The 24,064-nt window shown below is 36.6% G+C and overlaps 1 protein-coding gene across 1 annotated transcript in view; it reads right to left on the reverse strand.

The window, feature by feature from the left end:
• Nucleotides 1-24,064, reverse strand: part of DSC3 (desmocollin 3) — a 60,795-nt gene that overhangs the window by 2,669 nt on the left and 34,062 nt on the right. The window contains exons 7-15 of the mRNA XM_006899563.1: nucleotides 21,902-22,068; nucleotides 19,523-19,657; nucleotides 18,976-19,161; nucleotides 16,053-16,312; nucleotides 15,810-15,952; nucleotides 10,599-10,823; nucleotides 7,136-7,360; nucleotides 3,647-3,768; nucleotides 375-662 (exon numbers count right to left, since the gene is read on the reverse strand). Coding sequence (XP_006899625.1) covers nucleotides 375-662; nucleotides 3,647-3,768; nucleotides 7,136-7,360; nucleotides 10,599-10,823; nucleotides 15,810-15,952; nucleotides 16,053-16,312; nucleotides 18,976-19,161; nucleotides 19,523-19,657; nucleotides 21,902-22,068 — 1,751 coding nt within the window. The remainder of the gene's footprint in view (nucleotides 1-374; nucleotides 663-3,646; nucleotides 3,769-7,135; nucleotides 7,361-10,598; nucleotides 10,824-15,809; nucleotides 15,953-16,052; nucleotides 16,313-18,975; nucleotides 19,162-19,522; nucleotides 19,658-21,901; nucleotides 22,069-24,064) is intronic.

Consider the following 24,064-nt stretch of genomic DNA (forward strand, 5'->3'; position numbering starts at 1 on the left):
TCTATTTGGGTTGTTTTAAGATAATGAGGAACTAGAATAATTTTTTCATATTCTTCTATGTTAAAGTTAATGAAAAAGCACACATTTTTCATGGAAAAAGTAAAATGTAGTTTTAGTGAGGGATATCCGAAATGTTCCATTTTTATGGAGTTTTAGACATTAAGAACTACCTCTAAGGGAATAAAATGTTTTAAATTAAATAATTTAACACAGTTAAAGAGTAAAGGTGAAATGACAGTGAGAGACAAGGAAAGATGAGAGTAAGAAAGAGAGAGAAAGACTACATCAAAGCAATATCTAAAAATATCTGTAAATTTTCATTTCCTCTTGAACCTTTAAACTCTGAAGTTAAAAATCACACAGGGGAAACTCACTTCACCAAGACGTGGCTGAGTGAAATTATGCCACTCGGAGTACGTGTATCTGCCGTTGTCCATCTCTGCATGTCCTCCTCGGCAGGAATCCAGGGTGTGGTGTCCCCCTCCTTTACACACGTCCAGGGTGTGGTGATGCCCTGCTCCCCGGCAGGATTCCAACGTCTGGTGTCCTTTCACCATCTCAATGGTTTCTTGTCCACCATTTTTGACTCCTGATCCCATGGTGCCACAAAAGCCTTGGCTGGAGTTGTTCATACTCTGAGTCACAAACCCATTGGCAGAACACTGCAAGAAAACAAGACCACATGTGTTGGCAGAAAACAGATTCCAGGTAAAATCACGAGAAGGCAAGAGAGAATTTATTCTTTTTCATTCATTTATTTATTCAATAGACATTTACCACTTTACAATTCTGTGCCCAGTGTTGTTGATGTTGTTATGTACCATTGAGTTGGTACCAGCTCATAGCTGTCTCTACAATGGGTTTTTAGAGGCAGTTAATTGAGGGGGATGTGATTGCTCAACTATGTCCCATGGAGCAGCAGGCAGATTTGAACTGTATGCCTTTGGGTTGTCAACACAACTCCTTACCACCAGAAATCCCCATATCTATGCTAGGGATGTAAAAAGATATTAATTCATGGCTTCTTGATAGCTTCGTAAAGCTCATATGACAGAAAAAGACAATCACAAAAAATATGTGATTGTTCTAATATGTAGGTAAGCCTATAGATGTTATAGAGGCACAAGGAAGATAATTGAAATTGAAACTCTAGGAGACTAAGCGGGGTAAACATGAAAATCTCTAAACTGGAGAATTAAAGACCAAGAGATGGGCAGAGAAAAGTACTATTTACACAAGGATCTGAAAAGCCAAGGTAAATGTGATGTGTACTTCAGCAAGTTGAACACTCTAGTGGCTTAGTGGGTAAGGAAGTGTGCTGTGAATACTCAAAGACAGGTGATTTGAACCCACCAGCTGCTTCCTAGGAGACAGAAGAGCAATCTCCTCCCTGTGATCTGTAGCCTCTGAAAAGCTGCTGGAGAGTAAGCCATGAGTCTGTTCCAATTCAACGACAATAAGAGAATTCAAAAAGAAAACAGATAGAAGGGGAGATAGATGATGCTGGAGAACTTATAAGAGGCCAGAAGACCCAAAGAGGTCATGGTGAAAAAATTTAGACTTAATCATGGAGTTATTTCCCAGTAGTTACTATAGCATAGGTGGTAGCTGAAGCCATAAAGAGATCACTCAGGGAAATTTGTAGACCAAGGGGGTGGGGAGTGGGGGAAGGCCAATGATGAAATCACAATATCACATAGAAAAAAATAAACAAATTCTGGCAGGATTAAAACAGTATTTGAGATAATAAAAGTACCAAGGCTCTGAAGTCATGTATAGAGTAACAAAACAAAACAAGCCAACATACTGTAGTTGAGAAGATTTTGACTCATAGCAGAGAGTTATGAGAAGAAAGCTAATGATAATTAAAAAACTACTTAAGCATAGCACAGATACTGTGCTCAAATAAAGTAAGAATCCACTCATTTCAAGGTTAAATAAATGGCCGATGATGGTTTCTGTCAAGCTAATTTTTAAGGAGTACTGAGTGAATAAATATAAACACATAGAAAATTAAAATGTAAATTTGGCTTCCAAGAAGATGAAAGAAATATAAAGAGAAGAAGAAGGAGAAAAATAAAAGAAAATTTTGAAATGGAAATGATTTTATTAAACACTAATTTAATCCCAGAACTTCACACCAGTCTTCCGGGCTATAGGTCAAAATTCTAGTCAAAACAGTAATCATGATGTCTGTCAGTTTTAATGCTAAATCATTACTTTTGTGACAAAAACCACCCCTATAATCATACGTTTAATCGCTTTAGTATTATTCTAATATACAGACTTTTCTAACTGAATTGGAAAATATTTTGCGTTCAGATGTATTTTCAATTCTGAAATATCTACAAAAGTCAAGCATACAATCTCATCACCTTAGAAAGAGACCAGGAAAAAAGAGAAATGGAAAATAGCCATTTGGTGGCAGTGCTGCCCCATGTTGTTTTAGGTTGCTGCAACAATAAAATTCTATGTCAAAAAAATAAAACGTTTCCTTACATTCCTTAGCATTACAATACAGACGTGATTATGTGCTCACTGATCGATGTTGCTAAGCTAATGAAAGGGTATGTGAAGGTAAGCTGAAGTGAAATCTCAGCCCACCGTGCTCTGTCTCCCACACAGGGAGCACATCCTCTGATCCTCCCTGCCTGCTCCAGCCGCACTCCCAAAGCTGATTCTCAGTAATATCTCTAACTAGTCTGTTGGGGGTTGTGCTGGTGATCCAAAGGCTGTACTTGTCTGAATGTTTGAATACAGCAAATGGTCAAATTCCTCCCATGGGATTTACAGCCTCAGACATCCAATGAAGGGTCAGCAGTGAGTGAGTTCCTACTTGAGGGCAATAAAAGAGAGAGAGAATGAGACTCCTTATCCATGTGAATGATTCCCAGATTTACTTTTCCAGACCTTATTTTTCACCCATTTCCTAAACTCCATCGAAATGCTGCATAACTTAACCCCAGGTCCAAAATGAACACCACCAATTTTACTCATTATAATAAAAGAGTTTGTAACTAATGTATGGATTTTGTTATGCATTTTAAAACAAATATGCCCAAAAATATGGTCTGATATAAACTAATAAGTCCACATCCTCTAAAGAAGTATTCTTAGCAAAGAAAAGCTAAATATATGTGAGTGTAATAAGGTGAAAGAGTGGATCAATGCCATCAGCTCTCAAATCAAACAGTAAAGAGCAAATAACAAGTAAAATTCAATCACTCCATCTTCAGGTATGGAATAAGAAATTACTCTATTAGCTACAGACTATAACTAAAACAACATAAAAGTAACATCTAGAAATATTCATTATAGACAGCAGTCAAGATGTATAATTATTAAAAAAATTATTACAAAAAATGGTAACTTCAATTGAAAAGGATGCAGCACACCAATATAATGGAAAAAAGAAAAACTAAAATAATAAATATGGTTTAAGACAGTTAATAAATGTCACTATATAAATACTCAAATAGTGACAGACTTATGCCAATATTCTTATGCAAAACTATTCATGCCTACAAAACTTGATCCAATTAGAAATGGACATTAACTCTTAAATGTCACAATAACTTCCTGAGGATGAATTAAAGAAATTAATGAGGTTAATTACAGACCAAAAATAATTTTAAAATATACTTACCACTCGATCATCTCCAGGTGCTTCTGTGTTTGATATAATTAGGTTTTGCTGTGCTAAGTCTTCAGGGAAATGTTTTCCTTTTCCGGTACCAACAACTCCACATACTAATGTCAGCAATACACCTAAGTTCAATTTAAACAAAAATTAACATATTTAAGACAAAATAATCATCTTTCATTTTATATGAGTTAGAAGTTACAGAAGGAAAAGAATCTATTAATATATTTTTTCATTAATAACCCTGGCCTTTCTAAATTAGGATGTCATAATTTATCTTTTATACTAAAATTTTAAATAGTTCTATATACATTTGTGTGTTTGGGCCATCATGTTAAAGAATTTAGGCTTATGGGTTAGATAGCATGTAAAAAAAATTAAAACTAAAGCCAAACAAAACAAAAACTAGACAATTAAGACTTTAAAAAAACTGAGTTCAAAAAAGATGCCTTGCCTATATGAAAACATGGCCAGACATTTGCCTTCAAAATAAATCTGTCTGCAAGTATCTTAAACCTAGGTTGTATTCTGTCCATTTTAGAATTTTAACTCCATCTCAAGAATGTGGGAGAGTGAGACTATATAATAACAACAGTAGCAATAGCAATTCTTTACAATAGTCTACTAGTCTCTACACTAGTAATCAACAGTTGTCAGATCCAAATCCAGCCCATAATTTGTTTCTGCATATTCTATCAGCTAAGAATTGCTTTTACATTTAAGAAAGATTAGCAATAAATCAAAAGAAGAATACTTTATTCTGTATGAAATTTATACGTGATTCAAATTTCAGTATCCATAGTTTTATTGGAAAAAACTCACGACTCCTATATACATTATATTCTGAATCTGCTTTTTATTCCCTTATGGATAGATTCAATTATTTACAGTTGAGATTGCTTGCACTCTTAAGCTTAAAATGCACACAACCTTATGCTTTACCAAAAAAACCTGTGGGTGCTTGAATTTGTCTCCTCCCAGTCATCCTTTCTTATCTTTCTGGTTCAGTGTCCTACTCTGTCATCCACTCTTCTCTGGCCACCCAAAGGCAGTGACTAGTCCCACTAGTGGCTCCACGGGAAAAAGAAGGATAATCATCTACCATGAGATTTTGTAGCCACCAAAAAAAAACCCAGTAGAGGGTCATCTGTCAGTTGGTTCTGATTCAACCCAACAGCAATGAGTGTGAGTGTGGTCCCTCCCTGTCTTTCTGGCTCTGTGGCCCCAATCTCTGTGTCATCTACTCCTCTAATGGCCATTCTTGTCATTCCCTCATTCCTGGGTTTCTCTGGGCTTACTCCAACCTTCACGAATTTCCATATCATCCTTATACGGGGGCTGTGCTAATAACCACTGTCTTGTTCCAATTTTAGTATACGTGCAGCTGAAGCGAGCATGCAGGGCTTAACGATAAGCAGCTATGCTGCCAATCCAAAGGTATGTGATTGGACAACCTCCTGGGTGGTTTACTGCCTCTGAAAACCCACTGGAAGGTCAGCTATGGGTTGGTTCCAACTCAACAGTATACAACAACAACTCCAACCTCACTGCTTTGTCATGACTGGATCCTCCAATTGCAAGCTCAGGATCACATACATCTGACATTCTCAACTCTTCCAAAAATCAGCTTCTCAGATAGGCTTAACCTATGGAAAATCAAAAATTTCTATCACCCACCCCTGTCAACTATCCATTCTACAGCTCTGCTGATCTTATTTATTTTATTTCCCCCTCAATAATAATTTATCAGTTTACTTTCAGAAAGTCAGTGTTGTTTTCTTTGGTCTGTTTTGTTCACTGATGAATTACAACTATCTAGAACACTGTATGGCACCAAAGACACTCACTATGCATTTATTTTGTTGAGCTGATGCATAATAATAAACATTTACTGGAATTCTAGCATAAACTATGCGAAGCCCTTCTTGGTATGCACTAACTCATTTAATCTTCCGTGCTACGCCATTAAGTATCCTCTGTCACAAATGAAAAACCTGTCAGTAATTTGTCCCAGGCTATGTGGTTTGCAAGTGATAGAATTGGAGTAAAAACACAACAGATCTCATTCTAAATTCTCATCCTAATCATAGCTACTAGAAAATAAATGAAATAGTTAGAACATTTGCCTGGAAGAGTGCATGGACATTAAAAGAATGGGGAGGGGGAAAATGTACAATTGGGAACTCTCCAGAGTGCTGAAAAGCAACAATGTCACTCTACAGACTAAGGTGTGCCTGATCTAGGCAAGCGTCTTAGCAATTACTTGTTATGCTTCAGAGAGTTGGACAATGACTGAGGATGACAAAAGAAGGACTAATGCCTTTGAATTATGGTGCTGGAGAAGAGTCTTGAACACACCACGGAGTGCCAAGAAAACAAATAGGTCTTTCCTCGGAAGCTAGGATTTTGAAGCTCCGTCTTACATACTTTGGGCACATGACCAGGAGAAACCAGTCCTTGGAGAAGGACATCATGCTTGCAAGGGTAGAGGGACAATGCAAGAGAGGAAGACTCAGAATGAGATGGATTGATATAGTGACTTGGGTAATGGGGCTGGTGTGTTGGAATTAGTAAGACTGGCTCAGGACAGAGCAGGGTTCAGGGCTGCTATACATAGGGTCACTATGGGTCACATGCGGCTGACAGCACACAACAATAACTATTGGGAACTAATCAACTATAAGTTAACAGAACTTAAAATTGAAAGGATACACTCAAGAAGAGATACTAGATAGTACTGTAATTTGAGCATCTTCCTTAAATAAGTCTGTGGCTCAATCATGACAAGAAAGGAAGAAATGAATGTGATGTTGGAGGACTTTCATATAAAACGTGTTTTATATTGTTCTACTTATCCCTAAAACAAATATCACTAATACCAAGAAATCAAAACTGCATAAAGCCCAAAGTGATTCAGTCCAAGAAATTTTCAACAGTTCTGGCCAAGCGTGAAATATTTTCTCTCAACAATCTCTCTTTCCTGCTCAGAAAATATTCAATGAAAACTCAGATAATAATATAACAGAAACGTGTAAGAGGATTCAAAGCTACTGGATATTTAGACAAGATTAATTTATTATAAGGATGCTTTATGGTTAGAATTGTTACATACCATTGATTTGGAACTGACCCAAATCTGATATTCCAGTGAGTTTTCAGACGCAGTAAATCCATGAGATTGGAAGCAGGAGTGGCATCCACTTCCTAAATAACATGCCTCCGGAAACCCTATGAACTTTGATAAATGTCCATAGTTTAGAGGGGCTTCAAGCCTTTTGTTCATAGGGTTGCTATGAATCATGCTCGACTCGAATCAACAACAACTATAAATCCCATGAGAAGAGATGTCCATCTTCCTACTCCAGCAGCATCTGGTGGATTCCAACCACTTACCTTTGGGCTGGTAGCATAATTCCTTATCACTAAGTCACCAGAGGTCCCCAAGGATGTTTTACAGATCTGTTTTAAGTTCAAGTAAGTAAAAGGACTTACAGCTTAACAGCGCCACACCCAGCAGTATGGCCAGGATTGCCCATTTTCCAAGATGGATTCCTCCACTCCTTAAAGCTGCTTTACACTGACTGGGATGAACACAGTCACACAGGTTAACTCTCAAAACTTTGGTCGCAGATTGACCTTCTCTGTCTTTTATGGTAACAGGAATATTATATTCTTGAAAGTAAGCAGTATTCTGATAGGAAAGACGGGCTGTTGTATCTGAAAGAAAAATAACAAAAGAAATAGTTTAACTTATTAAAGCAACTTAGTCCCTTATCATTTGTTTCCCCACACTTTTAAATCATATTTCTTTTTCACTGTGACTTAAAATGAAAGTTTACAGAGCAAATATATTGTCATTCAACAATTCATATGCATTGTTTTCTAACAATTACAATACCCACAGTGTAATTGTACTTTTCTACCTTTTGTCTTATTATTCTCAATTATATTAATAGAAATTAATCCTCCTATCACACCCTTTACTGTATAGATCATGCAATGTCAGTTATTCTAAAGAATCAACACAATACACAGTAAGAAATTGGTAGCCATAAATGCCATTCCAGTCAGTAAAGCACAAATAAACGTCTTTCTGGTATTCTTTGCTTTCACCCAAGATCCATCTAATATCAGCAGTATAGGGTAACACTGTGTAATGAGGGTACATTCCACATCCCCTTCTGAACCCAGCTTGAATTAGAGCAGGTCCTAGTCAGTGTGTTGTTGCAACTGTTTTGTTTTGCTTTAACCTCTTCACCTAAATTTTAGTTTAGTGTGAGATTAATGATATTGTTCTATAATGTGAAGAGAAAAAGAGTCAATGTTTTTCCGGTTATTCCCTTGCTTTTAAAATAGAATTCTCAAGGCACTCCCATAATATGGAAATAAATATAAATGGAGAACTGTTTTCAATCTTTTCAATCACTAATATTACCTCCTACGTGTTATATTTATTACAAACTGTCAGAAAACAAGGCTTCAAGAACTAATATGGCACCGGACTGACCCAGAAGCATTTCCACAGTATTTGCTTTTCCCACAGCTAAACAAACTGATGATGCTAGTCTGGCTCTCAGCATATACTACAAGCACTTTGCTGTAGTTTATAATACTCAGAAAAAATGAACACCCACAGGTACACACAATGAGTGTCTTAAGTTCACATTCTCACCACTGTCTGGTTTCTGCCCTTAAGGATGATGTCATTTTCAAAGCACAATAGACCTTTCATGAAACATGCCTTACCTCTGGAAGTAACTGAAAAATTAAAAAGCTAATTAATACCACCTAACATGGTTATATGGTTATAGAACAACAGAAATGTCTATATCATAATAATACATTTCCATCAACTGTGCTTTTCCCCCCTAAAAGCCTTATCTTATTGTCTCGATTATCAATTGACAAAAATTTTCACAGACTTTCAATGGCAAATACATTTATATTCAGGTCTGCTAAGGATTAAGTGAAATGAAAAAGAAGCATAATGCCCATTGTGGAAGTCATCTGTAATTTCTAAAGAGCTTTGCTTAAATGCATTCATAGTGATATCTAATAATCAAAGCCACAACCACTTCACACAGATGCTGTACCTAATACTTGAAACCAGAGAACCCACCAAAGGAAAGTGAATTATAACTGAAGTTTATGTAGCATCTTTCAGGATTATATCATGCCTGGAATAACCAGTATCATTTATTGGCAAGTTGATTACAACTCTCACCAACCCCACTTGTCAAGACAGAATTGTGCTCTGCAGGGCGTTTAATGGTTGGGTTTTTAGAAGTATAAAGTCAGGACTTTCTTTTGAGGCAACAATGAGTGAACTCAAACTGCCATCATTTTATTAAACCATTTGCACTAAGAGCCTCCAAATCCTCTTTTAGTCACAAGACTATAAGCTGAGCACAGGCATAATCATGTCTCATTCTCACAGAGATAGAAAGAAGTCAAGATGTCATCTTGATACTCAACTCTGTCCCTTAATTGCCCCGACATATTTTAAAGACCTTAATCTGGTTATGTCACTGTCTTATTAGCACACTCTCACTGTCTATCTGCTGTCACTCCAGGTAACAGATCATTCCCAGTCTAGCACACCAAGACTTTCCATGACCAGACTGCATCTTTTTTCATAGTCAAACTCCTGACAACCTTACTAAAGCCTTGCAAGCACCAATTACAATTTACTGTTTTCTAATTTTTTTTCCATTTTAAACATTTGAGCCAATAATACCAAATTAAATAATTATTTATTAAGCAGTGATTATCTTAAAGAACTGAGTTAGAATATACTACTGAATATAATAAGATGAATGGCAAGTACTCTGGAAAATTCTGAGAGAGGAATTTAAACAAATGACAATACCATATTAGTGGAGACATAATGAAAGTATGAGAAGTCACTTTGTTCTTTCTACTACAAGAAATAATTCATATGGGACGATCATCTAAGCTGGAGCTGAGTTTATCTTGACCATGAGCACAAACGCACACACCCTGAGGAGTCACTAGGTAAACAGTTAATGCATGTAACTACTAACTGAAAGCTGGAAATCTAAGTACACACAGAGGTGCCTCAAAGAGGGCTGGGACTTCCTTTATGAAAAATCAGCCATTAGAAATTCTGTGGGGTGCAGGTCCCTGCTAATATACTTGGCTGGCCATGAGTTGAAATTGAGTTAATAACACCACTCAATAGTTTATATATGTATATATATATAAAATATTAGATATTAGATATCCTATTATATATAATACCTAGTATAATTATAAAATATATAGTATAATATAGCATAGCATAACATAACATATAATAAAATAGAATAGAATAGGATTAATATAATAATATATAGAATAGATATGTAATATTAGATATATATGGTTGCAGTAAATATAAATTTGTCTTCATAAAAAAAAATCAGGATTTCTCTCCTTTAATAGAAATAAATAGCTGCCATCCTGTCAATTCTGCCTTTCAGTAATTCCACAAGTGTCAGAGGGGCACTGTGTTCCCACAGGGTTTTCAATAGCTGACTTTAGATCACCAGAGCTTTGTTTCCGGGTGGAGTCAAACCCTCCACCTGTAAGTCTGCAGTGACATGATTAAGCATTTGTGCCACTGAGGGTTCCTTTGTAGAACCTATATAATTTAGCACAGCCTGTCATCATATCTGTAAAAGGTTAAGAAAAACTACTAAAATATGTTAATGGAATCAATTTGACTGTATCCTTTCTGTCAATAAACAGAAATTAATTAATAAATGAAAAATGAATTCATTCCATGGGGGTAGGTGTGTTAGAGACAATAAGATTGGCAAAGGATAGAGGGAGTTTAGGGCTCTCATACGTAGGGTCACTATGAGTTGCAAGTGATTTGATGGCACGTAACAAAAATGACAAAAATCATTACTGTCTATTTTAGAGTACACAAATATTATGTTTTATGAAATACCATTGACTTGGGTCAGAGTCCATATTCTATTTATTTCTGGAGGGGCATTGGCCAAGGAGAAAGAAAACGGAGGTCCATTGTCAGCTCCATCGGGATCAACAGCTGAAATGTCAGCGTAGCCCATCCTTGGTTTGCAAATTGTTAGATAATTATGAACCATCTCTGGCGCGTTGTCATTCACGTCTTCAATGTTGACTACAAGGGTCCCAGTGCATGATCTACCCTCTAGAGGGGGGGGGGAAAGAAAATTGTCTAATGTCATTGTTAAATGCATTTATTGTCCTTAAGATAAACTCAGTTACATTCTACAATGATATGTAGTATTTTAAAAAAGAAAATTATTCAAAGTAATAGCAAACACGAATATAGATGCATAAGCCTACAGAAAATACTAGAAACAAATGGCACTGAGTCTTTCACCAAAATTATTATCAAATAATTAGGAATATAGCCGACTTTAAAACTCTACTTACTTAGATTCCTTATGGCATATTAAAGAACAGTAAAGTAGATTTAGAAAGATAACTACTACCCAGGCTACACATTTAACACCTGTTGTTCTCAGGTGCCTTTAAGAAGATTCCAATTAAGAATAAGCTATTGCACAACAGAAACAATTGCACCACACTACATCATCTCATTTCATCAACAGGCATTGGCAAAATAAGGATGTGCCTGATCCAGTCTACGGTCTTCACAATTACGTGCTATTTATCAGAGCTGGATGATGACTAAGGATGATAGATGAAAAATCAATGCCTTTGACTTGTGTTGCTGGAAAAGAGTATTGAACATACCATGGACTGTCAAGAGAACAAACATTTCTGTCCTGGAGAGGGTGGTGAAAACAAGCTGTTCCTTGGAGGCAAGGATTTTGAAACTGTCTCACACACTTTGAGTATGTGAGAAACCAGTCCTTGGAGAAGGGTATCATGCTTGGAAGGGTGGAGGGACAACACAGGAGAGGAAGACCCTGGATGAGATGGACTGACATAGTGACTAAGATAATGGGGGTGAGGGTGTCAGAGACAGTGAGACTAACTCAGGATAGGGCAGGGGTCAAGAGGCTATTGTACAAAGGGTCGCCATGAGTTGCTGTCAACTCAATGGCACATACCAACAACAACAACATATAATTTTCATAACTGTTGCTATGTTGAACTCATTATTTCATCCACTGTGCCAGCCTATATCATCGAGAGTTTTACTGACTTGTTGCCTTATCATGTATGGTGTTCTGTTCTTGTTGTTACTGTTAGTTGCCATCAATTGACTATGACTCAACAACACCATGAATAACATGTCTGAGTCTTGCCCTATCCTTCACCATCCTCATGATTTGATATACTCAAGTTCATTGTCATAGTCACTTTATCTGTTTTGTTGAGGGTCTTCTTCTTTTTCACTGACCCTCCACCTTTCCCAAGCATGATATCTTTGACCAAGGATTGGCTCTTTCTGGTATGTCCAAAATATGTGAGATGAAGTTCACCATCCTTGCCTGTAAGGACTATGCTGATTCTACTTTCTCTAAGATGGATTTGTTGATATTGGAGCAATTGATGATCCCTGATGATACAGCCGAAGTAGGTGAGATGAAGTCAGACATACTTTTTTGCTTCTAAGGAGCATTCTGACTATACTTCTTTCATAATAGTGTTTAATTTTTTCTTGCAGCCAAGGGCATATTCACATGTATCCATATATTAATTCAATTTTTCTTCAGTCTTCCATATTCATCGTCCAGCTTTCACAATGCTCATGAAGCAATTGAAAATACCATGAGTCAAGGTGCATCTTAGTTCCTTATGTGGTATCTTGGCTCTTAACATTTTGAAAAGGTTGCTTTCAGTTTGTTTACTCAAGGTAGTATGTCCTTTTATTTCCTGATTTCTGTGTCTTGTAATGTTGATTGTAGTCAACATAAATTTTTGACACCTTTACTATTTTCTCCACATATCATAGTGTTCACAATTGATGCCTTTGAACTGTGGTGCTGGAGAAGAGTATTGAGGGTACAATGAACTGCTAGGAAAACAAACAGATTCATCCTGGAAAGGGTCAAACTGGGCTGCTCCTTGGAGGCAAGGATCTAAGGCTCCGTCTAACATACTTTGGACATGTTGCAAGGAGGGACAGATCCTTGGAGAGGGACATTATGCTTGGTAGGGTGGAGGGACAGCGCAGAAGAGGAAGGCCCCCTAGGAGGTGGATTGATTCAGTGACTGGGGTAATCGGGATGGGTGTGTCAGACACAGGACAGAGCAGAGTTTAGGGATGTTGTACATAGGATTGCTATGAGTCACAAGTGACTCGATGGCACATAAGAACAACAACAATCATAATGTTACTCATTAGTCTGGCTTTTAGGATTCCTATTTTCTATATGTTGAAATATAATCCAGATCGAAGACCATTGCCTTTGATCCATAACATAAAAGCTTCAAATCTTCCTCATTTTCAACAGCATGATTCTTTCATCTGCATATTATAGGCTGTTATTCAGTCTTCCTGATGTTACTGTTTTTTGGGGTGTTGTGTTTTTTTTTTTCAAACAGTTCAGATCCTCTGCTCTGCATAAACTGGGATATGTACATACAATGAAAGGATGCAAATCTCAAGCACATCTTTTCTGATTTTAAATCACACACCATGCCCTTGTTCTATTCAAACAACTGCCTTTTGGTCTATGTATAGGTTGGTTCTTTATGAATATAATTAAGTGATTTGAGGCCCCATTCTTTGCAATATGATCCATAATTTGCTATTATTTTCACAGCTAAATACCATTGCATAACCTGGGGAAGGGGAACATAACTCCACAGTTAAACATCTTTCTGGTATTTTCCACTTAGAGCTAAGATCTAACATTAGCAATAATATCATTTCACATCTTCTTCTGAGTCCAGCTTGAATTTCTGGCAATTCACTAGTAATGTACGCTAGAACTGTTTTTAAATTATCTTTGACAAAAGCTTACTTTCATGTCATATTAATAGTCAATAGCTTTTGTGTTTCAGTGGATCACTTTTCTTTGGAAAGGCCATAAATATAAATCTCTTCTAGTCAATCAGTCAGGTAGCTGTCTTCTAAATTTCTTGACGTAGAAGAGTGATCACATCCAGGACTGTCTCTGTTTGTCAAGACACCCAGTAGTTATTCCATCACTTCCTGGAGCGTTGCTCTTCAGTAATGTTTGGCGAAGCGTGAATTTCTTCCTTCAGTACCACTCAGTTTTGATTATATTCTATTTCCTGAGATGGCTGATCATTGATCACTTTTCTTATTGGTACAGAAGTTGAGTATCCTTTCCATCTTCTTTTGATGCTTTCTGTATCACCCCATTTTGACCAGAGAATCCTTCAACATTGTAACTAGAAACTTGAATTTGTTTGGGGTTTTTAGCTTGAGAAACACCATGTGTGCTCTTCACTTTTTATTTTCTAACTTGAGGTCTTTGCGTGTTTCGATTTAACACTTTCCTCTGTCTTCTCAAGGCATCTTTAAAATCTTCTGTTCAGCTCTTTAATATCAACATTCCCCCCCCCTTTCACTTTAGCTATTCTATGTTCAAAAACTAGTTTCAGTCTCATTTATTTTTGTCTCAAACCTTCTAGGAATATTTTTTAGTAATAAATAATGTACAGACTCATTCTCAAAGATTATAATTCAATTAGTCCAGACTGTATAGACATTAATATTTTTTAAAAGCACCTCAACTTATCCAAAGATGAAACGGGGGTTGAGAAAATATGATTTATTTTCAAAAAAAGAATTGAAAGAATGGATAATATAGCCACTGCAAAAGAACAAGAGTGAAAAATGGGAAACACAGATTTAAGTTTTCGAAGAAAGCTTTCAAAGAAAATAAAAAAGATATACATTGTGTACTGGTCATGCCTATGGAAGCAACCACGTAAGCACTCTCAAAGAACTTAAATCCTCTTCCCTGAATTGAGGGTCATCTGCATCTTCAGTTACTAGGTTTACTATTATTTTCTTCCCAGTGGCTTGTGCTGCTGTTTGTATTATAAAGGAGAATGTAGAGTAACTAATAAACTTTAATTAAGAGTGGTTTATTCATCTCTGCCAGGGAACTGAAGGAGCCATGTCTTGCTTTCTCTCCATTAAAAAAGCAATGCAGTTAAGAAAATACCAAATATTCTGCCTACTGGGCTATTCTTCCTTCAGTAATAAAACATGCATCTTGAAACGTGCAACTTGAAATTAGACAAACATCCTAGATGATTTTTTATATTAAACATCTATTTTCCTTAATCTAAAAGGTACTAACATTCTCAGTTTCATTTGATCAGGGTGAAGAATGCAAATATTGCTAAAGATGAGAAAATATTAAATTCTACCACCATACAAATCCAAAATGCTTAACAAATGTTAAACGGAAGTAGTCTTCAGAAAGAAAATCAGTTTTATTACAGATGAAGCGAAATGTTAGAAGAAATTACAAGAGAATCACTCACAGAAATACTTTTTGAAAAGTATTGAAAGGGTAAGGTGAATTTATAATCACCCCCCACTCAATGGTATATAATATCAACAATATACTAGAACCATGTTTTTGAGAGGATAATACAGTTGTTGAAAATAATTCTGGATTCAATCATAAATTTCTTATTCCTTATTTTTCTTTATCTCATTTTCTTACAATGAGCCAAATTCACAAGGCTGAGTCAAATTCAATAAGTGTATATAAAGAAAATATTATATAAATATAAGATATTGTTATTGGCCAACAATTCTGTTTCACAAAGACTAAGATTTAAATTATAACTGTTGGGGTTTTTTTAGAAAAAATTATTATCAATGAAGAGTAAAAAACTTAGATTAGAGTTAGGGTTACGAGGTTAAGATTTACTAGTAATTATGCATTACTGAGTCCACCCCATTCAGTAGATCTGACTCCATAAGATTTTCAAGGTTGTAAATATTTACATCTTTCTCCCTCACTGCACCTTGCTGGATTAGAACTGATGCCCTTCCAGTTAGCAGTAAAGTATATAACACACTCCAATACCAGAGTTCCTTCTGCATTACCAAGAAGTATTAATAATTCAATCTTATTTTGAAATTCCTAAAAGAAACATCTCAACTTCTTTTATCCTTCAAGGCATTCAGACTCAGTTATAACAATGACAATTTTCCATTGATTCTCCAAGTGCTTTATAAGATATTAGGTACAAAGTTGATTACCTTGGTCTGTTGCCATGACTGTAATGTTATATAAATCATTTTGAGGAGCCATTGTCTCCCTGTCCAGGATTTTGGAAGTCATAATTGACCCTGAAATTTCATCAATATTGATCCATCCTTTAGGATCATGCAATTTTTTATATCTGTTAATAAAAAAGGGAAATATATTTTAAAAATTGCAATGATCTCAACTGTGCAATTTATTACATATGCATTAGTGTGCAGTAATAGATTTATTTGTACCTTAAACCATTGCTGCTTCTTGTTTCTGGGTCATATGCCTTATAGCCATTGATCTTTGATCCAACCGCCGAGTTTTCTTTAATCCGTACGTACTGAGCTGGAGGGTTACATTCAGGGCCCTCATCCTCATCCTTCACATTGACTGTAACCACAGCTCTGCTCATGGATGTTAATCTATTCTGAAACTCTCTAGTTAGTGGAACTTCATTGCTTACTCCGATTTCCAGGATCACTTGTCGGTTTTCTTCATAATTCAGGGGCTTTAAAATAAAATACATGTCTATCGGCATCAGGGTACAATATATTTGCTATTTTAAATGAGAGTTGAAATTTTATCACTGAGAAAAGTTCTATTCAAGTTCCATATTCATAATTCACCCATTAAAAAAAACCCCAAACCCATTCTGGCAGACTTAATGCCAATTCAACAATCCTACAGAACAGAGAAGAATTTTCCCAGAAGGATTCCAAAGTCGTAAGCTTTATGAAGGCACACTATCTCATCTTTCTCCCATGGAATGGCTAGTGGATTTGAACTGCCAAATTTTCGGTTAAGCAGCCAAACATTTAACTACATTTAACTACCAGGATTTTTCTAGTTTGTCAATATATCATTCTAGTGGACTAGTGATAAGGAGCTGCACTGTCAATCTAAAAGTAAGTGGTTAGAATTCACCAGTTGTTCCACAGGAGAAAGACGGGCAATCAATACCAGTGCAATTTATTGTCTCTGAAAACCTACTACAGGGCCACCTATGGGTCAGCTCTGACTGACTCCACAGTACTCAGCAACAACCACTTCTTGATAATTTAGGAATTATGGTAATTATGGTAGCCTACGTGGAAGGAGGAGTGACATCCACTTCCATAATAGCTTGCATCCGGAAACCCTATGAACCTGGAGAGAGGGTGAAAGGCACCCAAGCATTGAGGACTCTCCTTCATAGGGTCACTATGAGTCACCTGCGACTCGACGGCACTTAACAACAAACATGATAGCCTAGTGGTAAGAAGTTGCACTGCAATGTCCAAGGCATACAGTTCAAATCCAACAGCTATCTGCTCCACAAGAGAAAGATGGGCAATCTCCTGCCTTGCAATGTACCGCCTCAGAAAACCAGTGGGAGGGCCAGCTACGTTTTGATTCTAGCTCAATGGCACACAACAAGAAGTCCTTGATGAGGAGAAAAGTGATTCTCTGTAAACCTTCCAGAAAAGTGATTCAACAGTTCCTGAGGTGGTGGCAAAGTTGTGGAGAAGAAATTTGTTACATTTTTATAGTTGACGCTTGAGTCCAAAAAATAATCAAGCTATTTCTGTGAAGTCAGAACCAACTCGTAGCTGACCTTCCAGTGGGCTTTCTGAGGCTGTAAAGCCCAAGGGGGGAGATTGCCTTTCCCCTGTGAAGCTGTTGACGGATGAAGATACAGTAATGATAATAAAGTTTGTTTTCACAGGTTTTGAGTTAACAGTGCCTTAAATGAAAGGGACATAAGTAAAGGACTAGACTTCTGACCAAAGAGCATCGATCTTTTAGCCAGCCAAGGACTCAAGTCATTATCTTCTATTTATGTCCAAAAAGAAGAGATGTTAGGTGTAAGAAGATCAGGCAGGTACAGATCAGTAAGAGGGAAAACAATTGGTACCATTTTTTTATTTCCTCTATTATAATTTTCTATCATTATTTTCTTTTCTCAATTATAATGATTCCTTTCTTTTTGATGGTTTGCATTTAGCACTCAATTTAAGTAGATCATATCATAGAAAACTTTAGTAGGAGGCACTTTCTTATAAAAATTCATCTGAAATTAATATATTTGAGGAATCAAATATATTGACAGACAGACCTTACTCGGCAAGTCTCAAGTTACAACTCTGTATATTTTTATTTTATTTTATTTCATTTTTTTACAGAAGAGCTTGAACACAGTCCCCTGTATATTCTTAATGAGGAAATAACTCCAAATAAAGAATTCTATGCACTAAAAAGGGAGTTCTGGTCACTTAGTGGGGAAGAAGTTGGGATGTCAATGGCTTGTCTTATGCATCTGTTCTGCAGAAGTAAGATGGGCAATCTCTTCCCTTGTGATTTATAACTTAGAAAGCCTGATTGAGTGTCAGCCCTAAGTCAGTTCCAACTCGAAAGCAATGAGTGAGTGAATGAGTGATGCACTGGAGAGTCCTCTTATCTAAGAGAAGATAAGTCTAACCAGCAGATAACTTTGACTCAATGAGGGAGCTCTACACCTGTCCACATGGCTATAAATTCTTTGCTGTTCTCAAGTAAGGACATAACATATAGGGTTCTTCTTTCCTTCATAAAGTGTGCCCCAGAATAAAGCACGTAGTTCAATAAAAACTACAATAAACAGAAGATCCAATGCTGCCTTTTGCAATACTACTTTTTTTCACCTTCAATGTCACTATTAGAAGTATCTGAGATAGCTAGGCTTATATTCCTTAAAGGTAACAAGAAGAATATAAGGTTTTAAATCATATCATGTAAGGAATACTTAACTGAATAGGAAATATTTATCCTAAATAAGGTAAATTTCAACTATACAGAAACTCCGCAAAGAATCATAACTTACGTAGCATTAAAAGTAGATACAGGTCCAAAGAGATAGTTTACAAGGAGAAAAGCAGGTACATTAAAAGAAGGAACCTCAGAGTCGAAGCTTCCCAAATATTGAATAAATAGTGTAGCTAGAGAGATTTTAATCATTGAAAATGTTAAAAAATAAGCAAGGTAAGTAACATATTAGAGGCTTAAGTGCAAGATTAGAGAAAAACAGAAGAAACTGACTTTAAATTATTTCCCAAGTTACAGTGTCTGAGACGTGAAACTACTTAGTTGGTTACACTCTTAGTGGATTCAAACGTGTTAGTGTGGTAAGTTTTCAATCATTTAGTTCTACCATACCTTTATAACACAGAGTACACCTTCATTAGTTTCTTTGTCGGTACTAATTTTGAAATGTCCTTTTTCATTGCCCTTTAAAATGGTGAAATTGGCTCTCCAGTTCTCGGTGTTTATTAAATCCTTATCGTCTATAGGTAATCGTAAGATTTCCACATTGTATTTATTTTCGTCCACTGATGCTTCATACTGAAACAAATAATTCATTAAAAGCTCTTACTTTCTTAAAAGAACTTTTACAAAGAAGCGAAAACCTATTTGTTCTTATTGATTTTTCACAGACGATTTTTAAAACTTCTAAATCACAAATACTATTGCTTTATGAGAGTTATTTTTTTTAAAATTAAACAGCTTCATTTTTGTATGAAGACTAATATCCCTGTTCTTTACTGAGGAAAAGAAAATTCTACTATGGATAAAAGAGATTTGTATGTCAGCTATTTAAACTTTTTTTTTTCAGAAATATATACAATTCCTGGGGTGATACATATTAAACTAGATTAAAGAACAAATGACAATCATAAAATAGGCTGTTATCAATGGTACTCACTGCATTTTGTCTGAAAATTGGTGCATTGTCGTTTGAATCATTCACTGTTATCAGACAAGTTGACGTAGTTGCCAATCCAAAAAACTGCCCATTCATGTCTTGGACCTTCATTATCAATTTATACTGGTCCATCATCTGAAAGCAAATATTTCATTAATCATCAAAACTTTTGTTTCTGTTTTGCCAAGATTTATTAAGGAAACCTCTTAGTTGGAATGGAGCTCTGGTAGCCTAGTGGTAAGAAGCTGTGCTGCAATCCCATAGGTACATGGTTTGAATCCACCAGCTGCTCTTTGGGAGAAAGATGGGCAAACTCCTCCTATGTAATTAACTGCCTTTGAAAACCTGCTGGAGAGTCAGTCATGGGTCAGTTCTGTCTCTATGGTACACAATAACAACAACAACCAGTTGTACACTCTTCTTTTTATGTGTAGGGTATGGTTTCCAAATCTGTAGATACTCTAAGAAACTGTCATAATAGGAATGGAGCTGAAAAAGAGTGGGGAGATTAAAATAGAAAAAAACATCTTTAGAAACTCAGTGCTATAAGTGACAGGTAAAGGGCTTCAGGGAGTTGTTGTTGGTGCTGATTTCCTTCAAGTCGAGCTTGACTCATAGCAACCCTATGAACAAAAGGCCTGAAGCTCCTCAACAACTATCGACATTTATCAAAGTTCATAGAGTTTCCAGAGGCGTGTTTTTTAGGAAATGGATGCCACTCCTATAAAGGACCACAAAAGAAGAGCACTAAAATTTTTGAAAGATTGGGTACAATTTTGGAGTGAGTTGAGCTGAATTCATAGGTTCAATTAAATGGCTCCTAGACAATTAGGGTCTGGTGGCAAAGTCCATCGGCATCTGTGCTGCTTACTCACAGATGATACCTCTTTGGTGGTTCAAATCCACCAGCAGCTCCACAGGACAGCTATGAGTCTTTTTGACTCTTTTAGCGATATGATTTAGGTGGGAGTTTTTGAGACAACTAAAATACAACAGTCTTGATTTTTCTTTTCTTTCTTTTTTAAATAATATAAGCCACAGAGACCATCTCTAAAGTAGTATAAGGTAAAGAGAGTAAAGAGCTGATGGATACTTCACCAGGGTGTTCAAAAAAATAGGATTTAATAGTGACATGAGACAAAGAATGGGTTGAGGAAAAAGTTGAGGAGTACAACTTAGATAAGCAGAGTTATCACCAGTACAGGAAACAGCAGGAGAGACACGTCCTCTGAGGGGTGACAAAAATAACGAGTAGCTATGCACATGCACATTTGTATAGATTAATGACAAATGGTGGCACAGTCACCATTTATGTACAGAGACAGACCCTTAATCCAAAGGGCATGCCTCTCTGGTGGTTTGACTCTACCAGCAGCTCTGTCTCTGTGAGAGAAACGTAGGCAATCTCCACTCATGAAACATAACAACCTCAGAAACCCAGTGGAGGCCCAGCCCCAAGCTGATTCCAAAAGAACAGCATGAAAGGGTGGGGTGGGGTGGGAGAGAGAGAGAGTAAATCGAAGGGGAGACATTTCAGAGGCAGTTCATCGCGAAGGAGATTATCCATCCTTCTTCAACAGAACAGCTGGATTCTAACCATGTACCTTCGGGATTAAAGCACAGGTTCTTATCACTAGGCCACCAGAGCTCCCCAGAAATACTACTATAACTTTTTCATTCTTGGTAAACATTATCCTATGAAAGAATTCTTTTCTCACTTAAAAACAAAAAAACACCAAAACCCCAACTGCTTTTCTAAAATCGATATACAAGGACAAGACCCATGCCCTCAGAACAAGTTAAATAAGTTGAACCAGAGAATTGAAAAGGTACCAAACCAGAAACAACTAGCTATGGACAAGATAGAAAATAATATTCACTAATATTAATTCTCATATGAAAAATATAATTTGCTCTCTCTCCTCTTCTAAACACCAGTTGATCCTTAATTATTCTTAGTCTGCTCCTTACTGATTCTTCTGAGATAAATTAATACCAAGAGAAATTATGAAAAAAAATGGGCAAGATGTCAGGACTTTTTATTGTTATATGCCTAAACGAAAATGGTGTTATATGTCTTTGTTATTATGTACTGCTGAGTCAGGACTGACTCATAGCTGATCATCCAGTGAGTTTTCAGAGGCTTATTTATCTTTCTCTCATGGAGCAGCTAGTGGATTTGAACCACACACCTTTGGGTTGGCAGTGACACTCCTTACCAATAAGCCATCAAGCTCAATAAAATACAATTAGAAGCTCTGATTCCACAAGATAGCAAATGTGTACACTTGTAGAGGTTTGGGGTTTTTTTTAAGATTCCAACACAACGATATAAAGATTAATAAAAAAAAATTCTATTCCAAGCAGTGTTTGCGTTACCTCTCTGTCCAGAGAGGGAGAGGCCAGGGTAATGACACCTGTTTGGGGATTCACAGAGAAGAACCCAGGTGACCGTGGCATCTGCTCCACAATGCTATACTTCAGCAGCGTGTGCATCGTATCAGGCTCGTCTCTGTCCGTGGCACAAACCACTCCTACTGTCGTACCTGTGTGTCAGAAGAACAGTTCTAAGTTTCCAGAATTTCATTATATATTTAGATATTTCCACTGTATCTACACATTTAAGGTTAATGAAAATGGTAGGAATCTCATTTCAATTGCATTTCTAACCAGAGGTAATAATATATACTTACCAAGTGACCCTCCGGTGGCATAGCTATAGGGATTTAAGCTGTTAACTCAAAGGCAGGGCCTCTCTAAAGCTTTAAATCCACAGAGGATCCTCCAGAAAGTGATGGACAGTCTCCTGCCAAGGAATTTACATCCTCAGAGAATCAAATGGGGGCCAGGGGTTGACTATATTTATATAGCAATACTTACATATAAATATTTGTATATTTCTATTGTTAGGTGGGATCAGGTCAGAACAGACCCTCTAGCAGGTTTTCAGAAGCTTTAATTGCACAAGAGGAGACTGCCACACCCATGTACAGCTTGTAACACCATTGCAATTTTTGTCTTATTCATCTAATGCTGGTATAACAAAGATTGGAAGAAGAGATGACTTTTAATAAACAATTCTCTAAAAAAAAAGCCAATAACAAAAGGAGACTGCCTATCTTTCTCCCATGGAGCAGCTGATGGATTCGAACTACCAGCCCTTGGGTTAGCGCAGCTTCTTATCCACTCTGCTGCTGTTATGTGCAAACAGAACACACTCATAGCTGACCACCCACTGAGTACAGTATTTATATGGTAATAATAAAGATTACATCAAATTTATACTACAAAATATGACACTCAGAATCAAGGCATACTTTGGGTTTGCTCACATTTTGAAATGTTTGATAGTAAATCCCTAAACTGTCCATTAAATGCAATCAAGAATTACTCCAAAACATTTTCCAGTGATTGTGATAACATACCTACCTAGGGGATTATGTGTCTTTAAATGGATTTTTAACTCCTAATGATGCCATGTAATGGAGTATAGAGGCCCCGTAGAATTTTTTTAGGCTGTTATTACTACGGAAGCAGATCATCAGATTTTTGTTTCTATGTGGGATTTTCCCCCCAAGTATATCAGAGATTTCTTAATTGGATTTTAGCTAGCCTAAGATAAATTTAGGTGTATAATTGGCAAGTATAGTGTCTCGTGTCTCCGGTCTCCAGCTGATGTGCAGTGTTGCAATCTCTTCCTATTCTCCTGGCAGGTCTCATCCCTCTGGTCAAGTTAGTAACCAAGCCTCACTGTCCACATCCATTAAATCCAGAAAGATATTTCATCCTAGATATATCTACAACAAATACCATTCGCAGTGAATTTAAGTCTACAGTTTCTTCAGTTTGAGCTACTAATATCTGCCTCTATGTGAAGAGTAAGAATATTGCCCTACTGAGAGATTCCAGGTACTGAAACGTACTTTGAAAGATCAGATGTGTTTTTTGGATTGTAACTAACTGAACAACTGAACAACCTGTGTGTACATGTATTTTTGAATGAGAAGTTAATGCAATATTCTGTGCTTAAAAATCCAAACTTAAAGGTGATGTGTTTGTGTTTGGTTTTTTTGTGTTGTTTTTTTAGAAAACAAAAACAAAAAAAACACTCATAAAAGAAAAAAAAATCACAACCAAGAAACTCTGTAAAGCAGTTCTCTTCCAAAATAGATAGAGTCACCATGAGTTTGAACTTAGTTCTTGACACCTAACAACAACAGAGATGGTCATGAGACAAGTGAAGCAGTGAGAGTGTGAGCTGGGATTGCTCCCAGGCAAGGCAGATCTCCACAACCCCATCTAAACGACTCTCTCATCTTTTTTGCACTCTCACTATGAAAACATTCTTTCAGCTCTTCATGTCCTAACACCGATCTCTACCACATTTACCAAGCAGTAGTTTCAGAGCACTTTGTCTTTACCTTAACTAGCATCTTGTCATTTAAACTGAAACACTTCACCTCACTGTTGCCAAGTAGGAATTGACCGATAATAGATTCATCAATGTGTTTTTAGAGGTTCTGCTTGCTGAAACTGCGGAGG

This window comes from Elephantulus edwardii, unplaced genomic scaffold (assembly GCF_000299155.1).
Source record: "Elephantulus edwardii isolate Elephantulus edwardi_28Jun2011 unplaced genomic scaffold, EleEdw1.0 scaffold00261, whole genome shotgun sequence".
In the NCBI taxonomy this organism is placed as follows: domain Eukaryota; kingdom Metazoa; phylum Chordata; class Mammalia; order Macroscelidea; family Macroscelididae; genus Elephantulus; species Elephantulus edwardii.